General features: G+C 52.9%; 1 protein-coding gene across 1 annotated transcript in view; it reads left to right on the top strand.

Annotated features, from left to right (window-relative positions):
- ARHGEF10 (Rho guanine nucleotide exchange factor 10) overlaps positions 1–12,014 on the top strand; it is a gene marked incomplete at its 3' end in the record, with an annotated part of 71,019 nt that overhangs the window by 38,986 nt on the left and 20,019 nt on the right. Inside the window, exons 19-24 of the mRNA XM_082863902.1 lie at positions 6,786–6,901; positions 7,286–7,413; positions 7,587–7,687; positions 9,047–9,168; positions 9,916–10,002; positions 11,809–12,014. Of these exons, the coding sequence (XP_082720028.1) occupies positions 6,786–6,901; positions 7,286–7,413; positions 7,587–7,687; positions 9,047–9,168; positions 9,916–10,002; positions 11,809–12,014 (760 nt within the window). The remainder of the gene's footprint in view (positions 1–6,785; positions 6,902–7,285; positions 7,414–7,586; positions 7,688–9,046; positions 9,169–9,915; positions 10,003–11,808) is intronic.

Here is a 12,014-nt window from a genome sequence, read left to right as displayed (position 1 = left end):
TGTCAGCTATGGCCCTGGATGTTATCTCGAGCTCCTGTCAGCTATGGCCCTGGATGTTATCTCGAGCTCCTGTCAGCTATGGCCCTGGATGTTATCTCGAGCTCCTGTCAGCTATGGCCCTGGATGTTATCTCGAGCTCCTGTCAGCTGTGGCCCTAGATGTTATCTCGAGCTCCTGTCAGCTATGGCCCTAGATGTTATCATCTCAAGCTCCTGTCAGCTCTGGCCCTAGATGTTATCTCGAGCTCCTGTCAGCTATGGCCCTAGATGTTATCTCGCGGTCCTGTCAGCTATGGCCCTAGATGTTATCTCGAGCTCCTGTCAGCTGTGGCCCTAGATGTTATCTCGAGCTCCTGTCAGCTATGGCCCTAGATGTTATCTCGAGCTCCTGTCAGCTATGGCCCTAGATGTTATCTCGCGCTCCTGTCAGCTATGGCCCTGGATGTTATCTCGAGCTCCTGTCAGCTATGGCCCTGGATGTTATCTCGAGCTCCTGTCAGCTATGGCCCTAGATGTTATCTCGAGCTCCTGTCAGCTATGGCCCTGGATGTTATCTCGAGCTCCTGTCAGCTGTGGCAAATGCAGATACGTAATCCTCATTGTCTGTCAAAAGAAAATGTCACTCTGTAGAGTACATCTTTTTCTTCATTCTGAGTTTAAGGAGAACTTTGCTTCAGGTTATCTAGCTGCTTACTCTGGCTTTACAACTGGTGATACTGCTAAGTCCTTAAAGGCAGGACCGAGACCACTGAGTGGTCCGCAGATAGACCTCAAGACCTGAGAAGTTGCTGTAGAATCGGGGACCCTGGATCCATCTCCATCCAAGGATCCTCTTACTCTTATGGTTTCCATTACATGTGTGGTTGGACGCCAGGAGAACAAAGGCTAAGGTCAGAGAAGGAAAACAAAACAGTTGCTGATAACGCAGTAGAATATCTGTCTCTTGGAATAAAGGAGAGCAGAGTGAAGGGGATTGTTAATGTTTAGGCAATGCTGGCTTCTTGAGGAGAAAGAATTAAGGTGCCCATTCGTCCCTTAACAGGTCTGTGTCATCAACAGATTGTGACAGTGGGAGTTTGACTGGCTGGTGTCTTGGTGCAGGTATCCAGGTAGGGAGACTCCCGGGTTGGACATGTTCTCGGTCCAGCTGTCCTGGGAAGGGCGCTTTGCAGAGCCACTGCCCATGCTGGTGTTCACGTTGTCCAAAACTCTATTAATAGTCTTAGATACATGTTACTTCTTAACTTTTTATTTTATTTTGGAGTATAGTTAATTAACAATCTAACGTTGTGTTAGTTTCAGGTGTACAGCAAAGTGATACAGTTATACGTATACATATATCTATTCTTTTTCAAGTTCTTTTCCTTGTAAGATTTAACCTTATAGGTTATTACAAAATATTGAGTATAGTTCCCTGTGCTACACAGTAGATCTTTTTGGTTATCTGTTTTAAATATAGCAGTGTGCACATGTCAATCCCAGACTCCCTAACTATCCTTCCCCCCGATTCTTTCCCTCTGGTTGACCTAGAGATTTGTCATACTGAGTGAAGTAAGTCAGAGAAAGACAAATATCATATGATATCACTTATATGCGGAACCCAGAAAAAAATGATACAGATGAACGCAATTCACCAGTGTTAAGTGCAGGGTGTTACCAGTCGAGGTGCCAAGTGGACAGACAGTGCGGGGGGCGGGCGGGGGACAGGATGCTCTGGGTACCGAGTCTGGAGATCAGGGGCGATGCTGGCAGAGACGCAGTCAGCGCCGTGGGCGCAGATGTTTGCCTGGGATCCTGGTTTAGTGCGTGCCTCTGTAGTTTCCTCATCCTTAAAGTGGGTTTAATTTTTAGCTCTGAGCTGTGAAAGGGGAGTGTGGAGTAGATGGTTTTCAAAATGCCTTCTAGATTAAAAAAAATGGTTTTTAACAAACTAAAGTTTGCTAATTCTGAATGTGCTGGAAGACGGGACTCAAGCCCCGTCAGCTAAGTTAGAAGTCCTGTTCCCCGTTGATATTCATGTGACTGTTCTGCTGTTTGAACGACTCTGTTCTGAAGCTCAGTGCTGCAAGATTGGGTCTGTTACTCAGCGGCGGAGACAGCGTGACCCCTGCTGCGTGCCTTTGCTTTGCACCCTCCGTGTCCTTGAGTTGTGACACGTGATGGCCTTAAATGTTTCCCTCTAGTGCAGGGCCCTGCAAGCTGGGCTCCCTGGGTTGGTTTAAGCTTCCAACCCCCGGAACTGACTTTGCAAAATTCTGTGCTAATAGTGTCTTACTTTCACCCTGCTCCACGCTTTCTCAGGAGGTGGGTTTATGAGAAAATAAATTGCCCTTTTGCTAGAAATAAGGTAACGCTGTAGAGTGTTTTCTTCATTTAATTCCCACAAGTGGGCCCTAAAGCGCCCCCAGTTTGCAAGGAATTGTACCAGGTGGGCGCCGTGGAGGGTGTGAGGGGCCGTGGCCACAGTGCCGGCTCCGCAGGGGCCTTGGGGGGATGAGCTGCCAGACCCTCAGAGAGTCACGTACACAAGAAGGGAAACCTTCACCACCCAGCAGCAAACGCTTCCCAAGGAGAGGTTCCTGAGACATTTCAACAGGTGAGAAGCAGCTAGATCTGGTTTAAAGGGAAGCACTTTTTCATGTGCAAATACTGATACATGCCGTCTTGTAAAAATCGTACCCATTGCTCTCCACTTCGTTACTTAATCCTTAAAATGGGCAGTAAAAGCCAGACGCGTAGCTGGGCCTCTTTGTCGCACAGTGAGACACACTGTAGGGGCACAGGACCAGCCTGGGCTCTGGGGCGCTGAGCGGCTGGACCAGTGTCCAGCTGTGGAGCTTTCCTGTCGTGGGGCAGGGACGCAGGCCAGGAAGAGCGTGGTGGACATGGCGCTGACGTGCGTGTCGGCGGTGGTCTGCCCTGTGCCCCTCGCCCCTGCCGGCAGCCTGCGGGGGCACAGATGGCAGTTCCAGGGAGCCAGGCGCCCCTGTTTGGAAATGGGGCCCTTGTTTGCCATCAGGAACTTTGCAGAGAGAATGGAAGGCCAGCCTGACAGTGTCACTTCCCATCCTGAAGCATTTACGGCGTGTCCCCTGTAGGCTGAAATCTAACACAGGTGCCCAGATCCCTGCTATCTGGCTGTGAAGGGGGAAGCCGGGGCAGTGGGTACAGCAGCTCAGGAACGACGGAGGAGGCTACTGCCATGATTAAAAGTAAGCTGGAGGCTTCCCTGGTGGCGCAGTGGTTGAGAGTCCGCCTGCCGATGCAGGGGACGCGGGTTCGTGCCCCGGTCCCAGAAGATCCCACGTGCCGCGGAGTGGCTGGGCCCGTGAGCCACGGCCGCTGAGCCTGCGCGTCCGGAGCCTGTGCTCCGCAACGGGAGAGGCCACAACAGCGAGAGGCCCGCGTACCGCAAAAAAAAAAAAAAAATGTAAGCTGGAAGAGGGACTTTCCTGGCGGTCCAGTGGTTGAGACGTCGCCTTCCAATGCCGGGGGAGCGGGTTCGATCCCCAGTCCGGGAGCTAAGATCCCACGTGCCTCCTCGGCCAAAAAACCAAAACATAAAACAGAAGCAACATTGTAACAAATTCAATAAAGACTTTAAAAGTGGTCCACATCCAAAAAAAAAAAATCTTAAAAAAAAAAAAAAAGCCGGAAGAGCCCTAAGCATCCTTACACTCCAGGGAGCAGCATCTGGGCAGGGGGTGCGGGGGACGGAGCCCCTCTGGGGACGCAGGGAGGGTCTCCACAGCCAAGTGCAGAGGCCGGGGTGGGAGAAGGGCAGATAAAACCGAAGACCTGAGAAGTGAGCCCAGCTGAAGACAAAGTGTGAGGAATAAACAAGAAGCAAGTGCTCAGGGGCAGGGAGGAGGCGCTCTTCATGATACAAGCAGAAGCGAAACCTGCATGAGGTTGGCTGTAATCTTGCACGTGAGGCCAGCTCTGAGGCGGACGGAGGGGCCCTGGACCCAGGGTCCAGGGCCGGAGCTGATGCTCGCTCTGCAGGGCGTCAAGCTTTCTTTCGGCTGCAGATGCGACTTTGGGTCGACTCCATTCTGGAAGGAAAAGGAGGGAAAGTTCCCTGTTAGTCCCGGGCTCCTTTGTAGGCACCAGCCTCGCCATCAGAGGAAGCAGAGAAGTGTGTTCCCCACGCGGAAGCAGCTGCCCGAGAGGGACGGGGTGCTCGGCAGGGGCTGGCCTGCCGGGCAGAGGCCACTGCGCAGTCCAGGCGGGAGGGTGGGAGAGAGGCTCCCACAGAAGTGTGCATATCCGGTCACCAGACTGTGCCCTGGAGATGTGTAATTTTTAACAGTCCGTTCTTCCTCGGTAAAAAAAAGTCCTTGATTTGTAAGATATCAAACTTTTCTGAATGAAAGGAAAGTTCTGGAAAGGAGAGCTTGTCCCGAGGCCTGCTGACTGCTGGGTGGGGCAGGTCTGCCTCTCTCGTTCAGTGGGGTGTTTACTCAGCCCCCGCCCTGCATCCCTCTCGCCACCCCAGAACCACCCACTGTCTCTGGGTTGGATTCCGTCTGCAGTGTCTCCGTACCCCATTTACTCCTCCTTGCCGCGCCTCCTGCCTGGAGACCCCCGGGCCCGGACTCTCCCACCACCCAGGTGGCTGGTGTGACGCAGGGGCCTCGGCCTCAGAGCTGCAGCCGGTCCACACCCGCCGGGGCCTGAGTCCGCACCACGGGGAGTCTCTGGACAGTGTTGCTGTTTCCTTGGCCACATGGACTCCACTTAGCTTTCAAACCCTGAATTTTCAAGCCAAATTGCAGGGGTTTCCATGGAGACGGGCGCAGTGAGAAGCCGTCTGCTCCCAGAAACCCAGGGTGCTGGGCATTGTGACCAGATGGTAGGAAGTCCACCCAACAAAAATCTTGATTTGCAGATCTGTTGTTTATATGAATTTAGCCAGAAAAAGAGATTCCTTCCTAAACTGAAAGTAACGTTTGGGAAAAGAACGACGGCTCTTTGTTCTGTCTTGTGTGACTTGAGTGGATGCTGTGGTGTTTCGTGCGCGTCCTCTGGGTGCATTAGCGTCTTACTCGCTGTTTGTGTGTTTGTGTCCCCAGCGTGCCCTTCCATAAAGCATCTCTGACGCTCACCACACGTGTGAACTTCGAGATGTTTTCACGTTGGGTAAAGGCAGAGAAACTCTTTCTGCCCAATAAGGAAGATTCTCTAACCCGCCAGGAAAAGTCCTCTTCTCCCTCTGGGGATGGGGTGACTCAGGCAGCGTTGGTTTTATCCTTGATGAGATAGGATGGGGCTGGCGGGGCCTCGTGAACGCAGCTTTAAGGAGGAACCAGGCCCAGTCCTGTGACCTCCCGTTTCCTGTCCTTCCCTGTCTCCAGAGCCTGTCCCTGGTGCCCGCCGACCTCTCTGCTCCAACACGTGACTCTAGACCACCCTGGACGCTGGGCCTCGTCCTCCCCGGCTCCCACCCCGCCCTCCCTCTGCTTGGACAGGCTGGGCCTGTCGGGTCCCAGCTGCCGGGTGGTGGACGGCATCAGTCCAGTGTGTCGGGTTGGCAGGAGGCTCCTGGTGACCCAGGAGTCCGAGTGCGGCTGCCCTGGGGCTGCCCGAGCCCTTCTTGTTTTCACACCGAGGACCATCTGCCCACCTCCAGGGCGTCCCTGTGCGTTCAGAAGGTGCACAGAGGAATCTGCCCTTTCCTTCCTTCCTTCCTTTTCTTTCTTGTTCTGCCGTCTCTGTCTGAACCTTGCACTTTACCTACCCTCTGATAAAGAGTGAAGAGGCTTTACAGGTACCTATTCATTTATGATGCTCTTGGTTACAGACACAGAAGGCAGAGTTCTAAATCAGCTCCAAATCTCTGCACTGTCCCCCCTGGGATGGCTGCTCACACAGGGCTTCCAGATGACTCCACCGGTCAGGCAAGTGTTACACTGAGGTGCGTAGAAAGTCACCATCCTCACCATCCACCCACTTCACTCCCGAAACCCTCCAGTAGCTTCAGAACTCTTTGTGTGCTAACCGTTTGCTTAATGTCCCCCCAGACTTAGATCATTTGGCTAAGCGATCAGCCCGAGTCAGCGGTGGGTGCTGTTCTCGCGGGCGCTGGGAGCCTGTGCACCCACCCAGCTCGTTGCAGGCCTCCTCTCCATCCTTTTAGAAAAGCGTTTAGAGAAGCCTCACTGGGGCGCTCAGGTTGGCGTTGGGAAGAGCGCGGTTGTTGAAACTTTGGTTGCGATTAAAGGTCATTTCTAGAGACCAGGGACCTTTTACTAATAGTGATTACATCAACTGTGCTTTAAAAATACAAATTGTGACACATCCGATGGACTAATTCACCAGCGTCCTTCAAAAATGTCAAGGTCGTGAGAGAGAGATGGCCTGAGGCACTGACCTAGCAGACTGGAGGAGACTTATGGAGGTGTGACAGCTTCATGCGTCGTGGGACCCGCCTTCGCGTCCCTGGGAAACTGGCCTCCGCGGGGAAGCCAGTGAGGTCTGAGTAGAGCCCGCGCTGGTTGGAGTTGCTGCAGCAATGGGAATTCCTGCTTTGCACGATGCTTCTCTGGTTCTGCAAGGTTGACATCCAAGACCTGGTGCAGGGAACTCTGTGCTGTTGCAGCTTTTCTGTAAAGTCTAAAATGATGTCAAAATGAAAGGTCGGAAAGGGAAAAGCATCTACTTACCTGAAAACGTTCACATTTAGAAAAATCTGGATGAACGAGACTCCCTTCTTGTGTCTCCTTCCTCAAGCCCCGGCGTGAACACGCCTGAGATTCGTGCTCTTTCTGTTGTCTTGTTTTGCAGACAGAGTTTACATGGGGCCGGGGCAGCTGTATCAAGATTTACAAAACTTGCTGCATGACTTAAATGTCATCGGTCAAATCACTCAACTGGTTGGAAACCTCAAAGGAAACTATCAGGTGACAGTCGAAGCCACTTGGCTTCAAATTCTCTTTTAATTTCTAAGTTGTTGTCAGCACATGACCCCACCCTCCCCGTTCTGTCAAAAGCAAGAACTGATGTTACTTTAAGAATCCATCTGATTGTGTGTTTTCTCCTATTTCGGAGAAGGTGAAGCGCTTTTGGTGTAACTTTTGTTCATCCGGAGGCTGACTTGAGCGTCAGTTCTCTTAGGAATGTCCCAGCACCACGTGACCCGCCTCCCAAAGGTGCTTTCTTCCTGATCCGCTGAGTGTTACGGGTCTCCCTGGGTTTTTCATGTCTCGGCATCCCTTTTTTTCTCTCCCTCGGGATGGTCCCGTCTTATTAACACCTTTACGTGTGCTTGTGCATCTCCTTCCTAGAATTTGAACCAGTCGGTAGCCCACGACTGGACCTCGGGTTTACAGAGGCTTATTCTGAAGAAGGAAGAGGAGATCAGAGCGGCCGACTGCTGTCGGATCCAGTTACAGCTCCCGGGGAAACAGGACAAGTCAGTAAACGTCAGAAGGGAGCCTCCGGGCCAGCAGCGAGAACGGGGCCCTTTGTCATGACGTGCATGTCTTCGCGGTTTGGGGATTGTATCGGAGGGGCAGGCCCCGTGATTGGGTTTCACAGGACGGAGCCCACTGCGTGGAGTGCAGTGTCTTTTCTTCTCCCCGGCAGGTGCGGCCGGCCGACTTTCTTCACTGCCGTGTTCAATACGTTCACCGCCGCCATCAAGGAGTCCTGGATCAACAACCTGCAGATGGCCAAGCTCGCCCTCGGTAAGAGCCGGTTGCTCTCAGCTAAATGAGGCATGTTCGAACCAGGCACAATGCCTGTTCCTCTTCTGTGATGAAATGCACGCCCGAGGGGATGAGGTTACGGCTGAGAAGTAAACTTTACAACAGGTTCATCCATTCACCTGAAAGAATGTTTCCACGGGAAAAATCAACCCTAGTGCAGCGATTTTTAAGATGTTTGTGTTATAAGTTAAGGGTTGTAGGGGAAAAAAAAACCTCACTTTTATTATAACAAAACATTAATATGAGTTCAGATGGTTCAACACAAGTGAAAGTCCTCTGAGTCTGTGGCCTGTGAGGCAGGACCCAGTCCCGGGTCTGGCCCACAGGAAGAGAAAGTGATGTCTCGTCTCAGCCTGTTTCCTCACCCCTCACCTGTGAAATAAAACACAGGAGTGGACCGAATTGTCCCTGAAGACCCTCTAAGCACGAAAAATAAGTCCTGTGGTTCTATCAGAGATGGGAGTGACTCTGATTATTTTCTTGTCCCTACGTCCCTTTAGCCTTGCCTTCTTTTGATCTGTGTAGCGAACATTTAGATAGATGGGTGGGTGGGATAAGATACCTGGATGTTATTTACACACACACAGGTCTGTTACTCAGGACACGGGGATGTCCTGCGTCCATGTATGTGTAAAACTCTCATTCAGGTGCAAAACCATCCGAAATGTTAACCGAAAATAAAATACGGAAGAGAAATAGGCCTTGTGATCCGAGGCTGGTGGCAGGAAGGCCATCCGGGCCGGGATGTGATCCTCGGAACAGGGCTCCCTCCCTCCCCGAATGACTCAGTGGTTTATCAGGCCGGCTTCGGGGTGACCCCGTGAACAAGGACACGGATAGGCTCTGAGGATAAGCTCCCGTTTGTCTTCAGATGCGTCACGTTTTCAAAGCTGAGATGGATGACTTGCTTTGTAGTAAACCATTTCTTGATTTCGTCGTACTTTCTTGTCCCACGGTTTTGTGCCATGTTAGAAAACTTCTCACTCTGTCCCTGGTGTTTGAATCTAAACATCTCAGCTAGTTTGAAAAAGGGACAGAGGAAAACAGACCAGACCCAGGTGGTTTGCGCTTTGATGGTTCGCAGTGCCCCCGCCCCCAGCCGATGGCTGGTCCACAAGGCGGGAACGGGGCAGTGGGCGTCCATTAGACTCAGGGCAGAGCGCTTACCTCATAAAGCCGCAAGTCTGCAGCCTCCCCGGTGAGAAGAGGCTGTGGCGTTTTCCAGAAGGAAAACCCTGAGTTCTCCAGTCTTACCCAAAGTAGGGGCCAGACTCTCCCCCTGCCCCCGGGCCTGTGCTCGCTGCCCACCTCTGTTCCCTTCCCCTGGCGCGGGCACAGAGGAAGAGAACCACCTGGGCTGGTTCTACGTGGAGGACGACGGGAATCAGATCAAGAAGGAGAGACACCCCCTCCTCGTGGGACACATGCCTGTGACGGTGGCCAAGCAGCAGGAGTTCAAGGTGACGGGCGGCGGGCGGTTACCGGGAAGGGGCGCCGGGGCAGCCTTGGGCGTGGCCCCTCCGGGGCCCGTTTGTGTAGAAGTCATTTAGGAGGGTGGTGGTCTGAAGCCAGAGGCTGCTTACCCGGAGCCGGTGCTGGGCCTTACTCCGAGGCCCCGCGATCAGGCCCTGCGGCTCAGGTCCGGCAGCTCCGTGCCCGTCGCTGGGCGGCTCGGCTTCCACGTGGTCATAATTGGAGACCTTCCGGTGGCCCGAAGCATGGTGCCTGCTCTTGGCTGAAGCAGACCCCGTCTGCGGGTGGCGTTTTGTCAGTGTCCCTGTGCAGTGGACTCACGCACTGCGGCCGGTGTCCACACAGACTGCAGAGACGTGTGGGTGTGTCTTTCTCTAAGAAACGCATTTTCCTTTCTCACTTTGGTCTCTGGCCGACACTCAGTCCTGGAGCCCGGGCTTCCCTGGAGCTCCCTCAGCTGATGGGGACCATTCCCGCTGGCAGAACCTGCTCCCCGGGAGAGGCGAGGGCCCTGTCGGTGTGGTCTTAACCCAGAGCTGCAGCTACCCGGGGCACACTTAGGTGTTGCTTATAAAAAGCAAATTTCTGAGACTCATACATCGATCTTTCCCTCTCTTAGCCTTTGGAGTTGCCGTGGTTTATGTCAGAACGCTGTCATCCCTGTGAGACGTGCCCTCTGGCCTCCTCTGAGTCCCATTTGAAATTCGGGCCTTTGATTTTTTTCTCCCCTTTAGATCGAATGTGCCGTTTATAATCCTGAGCCTTACCTAAATAATGAGAATCAGCCAGACTCGTTTTCCACGGCTCATGGTTTCCTGTGGGTAAGATGCTTTTGTTTGTTTGTTTTTTGCGGTACGCGGGCCTCTCACTGCTGTGGCCTCTCCCGTTGCGGAGCACAGGCTCTGGACGCGCAGGCTCAGCGGCCATGGCTCACGGGTCCAGCCGCTCCGCGGCATGTGGGATCCTCCCGGACCAGGGCACAAACCCATGTCCCCTGCATCGGCAGGGGGACTCCCAACCTCTGTGCCACCAGGGAAGCCCCTTTTGTTTGTTTTTAATGCAAGTTCACAAAGAATCCATGTCCACAGCTAATGAGATGAGAAATGGCAGAGTTGAGTGGTCCGATAGCTCGTTGTGGCTGGTGTGTCCCAAATTGTGTCTATAAACATGGGGGACACAAACAGGAAAGGGGGCTGATCACTTTTGGAAAAGGTGTCGAGTTCTAAGGCATTAAAACATTTCTCTCTTTTCTTTTTCCTGTAAAACTTAACCAGATTAAATTCAATCCAAAGTCCATGAACTACTAGAAGCATTGGAATATTTTTTCAATTTGGACGGTTAAATGTCATGGAGTTTTTTCTCTTCCAAGACCATGCTGGCTGTTCACGCTGGGGACCTAGCAGTTAAAATTAGTTTCTTCCAAATGAAGCGCTGCCTTTGAACGGTCCTGCGTTTGCAGTAGACGTTGCTGGCTCGTGCAAACCAGAGGAATTGCTCGCGTGGTGCGTTTTCAGGTCTCCTGGTGCCCCCCTTGTGGGGAGCCGCCAGACCTCCTCCACGATGGGCCCTCTGTCCTTTTGCAGCCCCACCTGGCTCTCTCCCGGGTGTCCTGACCCCGCGTAACTCCCCACACACCCCGCCCCGTCTCACAGCCAGAGCGCTGGCCTGCTTGGAGTCCCTGGTTGAGTTTTGGAAAGGAAACAGCCTGATGAGCTGATAGGTCTCTGCACTCAGCCCAGAACGAAGGGATGGGCTGAATTCCCTCAGGGCTTTTGAATTTTAGAGGAGGTTTTTTCCATTTCAGGACCTGCACCTGGTCAGACCCCCGCTTCCTGTAGGCCCGAGCGGGCCTGGCCGTTCGACATTGTCCCGGGAAAGGCAGCATGCTTATTGATCAGAAGGGGAAAATGCGTTAGAATAAGGAGAGGGTCACGACATCCTCAATGTTGATGGAAAAGAAGAGGCATTTGTGAAGAACGCACACTGCCTGGAACCAGGCGCGCGTTCTCGTGTAGAGCCAGGCATGCTCTTCCCTGGTAACAGGATCCGGCTCCTTCCCACTGAAAAGACAATCCAATTTAGGTTTAAGTTGGGAAACAAACCTTGCTGAGTGTTCCTAAGTGATCCAGCAAACAGGGGGCTCTTAAATATCATGGCAGCAGTAGTACAAGTTCTAGAAAAACAGCAACACTCCCTGATGTGTTGAATGCCGGGGACCCACTTTGAGATCCAGTCTCACCCCTTTTTGTCTCTTTTTAAGTCCTTGTTTCTTCAGGCAAGGCCTGGTTTAAAATTGACACCAGCCTGCGTTTTCAGACTTTGAACTGCGCACGGATAGGCCTTTACCATCCTGTGGTGCTAGGTGTGTGGTTTTTAAAGGATGTAAACGTGACTTTTACAAAAACAAAGCTGCGTTCTTGTTATTAAAATTAAAAGAAAAAGATGACCTAATAAACATGTTGCAGAGGGAGCGGGGCTCTGTGAGCAGACTGTGTAAAGGTTATTTGGTCCTCATCGGCCAGCTGGTTCCCACGTGGGAGCCGGATCTTGCCGTGGCTGTGGGGTGTCAGCCGTGCACGTGCTGTGGAGCCCCTTGCAGCCCACTTCTTCCCTCCCGAACCCCCCAGATCGGAAGCTGCACCAGTCAGATGGGTCAGATAGCCATCGTCTCCTTTCAAAACTCCAGCCCCAAGGTCATCGAGTGCTTCAACGTGGAATCCCGCGTCCTGTGCATGGTGTATGTGCCCGCAGAGGACAGGCCCCGGGAGCCCGAGAGCACGGGGGGCCGAGTGCTGGGCATCCCCACCGTCTGCCTGGGGACGGAGGAGGGGAG

Source organism: Leucopleurus acutus (genome assembly GCF_964270905.1).
Source record: "Leucopleurus acutus genome assembly, chromosome: 21".
NCBI classification, from domain to species: Eukaryota; Metazoa; Chordata; class Mammalia; order Artiodactyla; family Delphinidae; genus Leucopleurus; species Leucopleurus acutus.
Note: the sequence above shows the minus strand (reverse complement) of the source record. Positions and strands in the feature narration are given on the sequence as shown.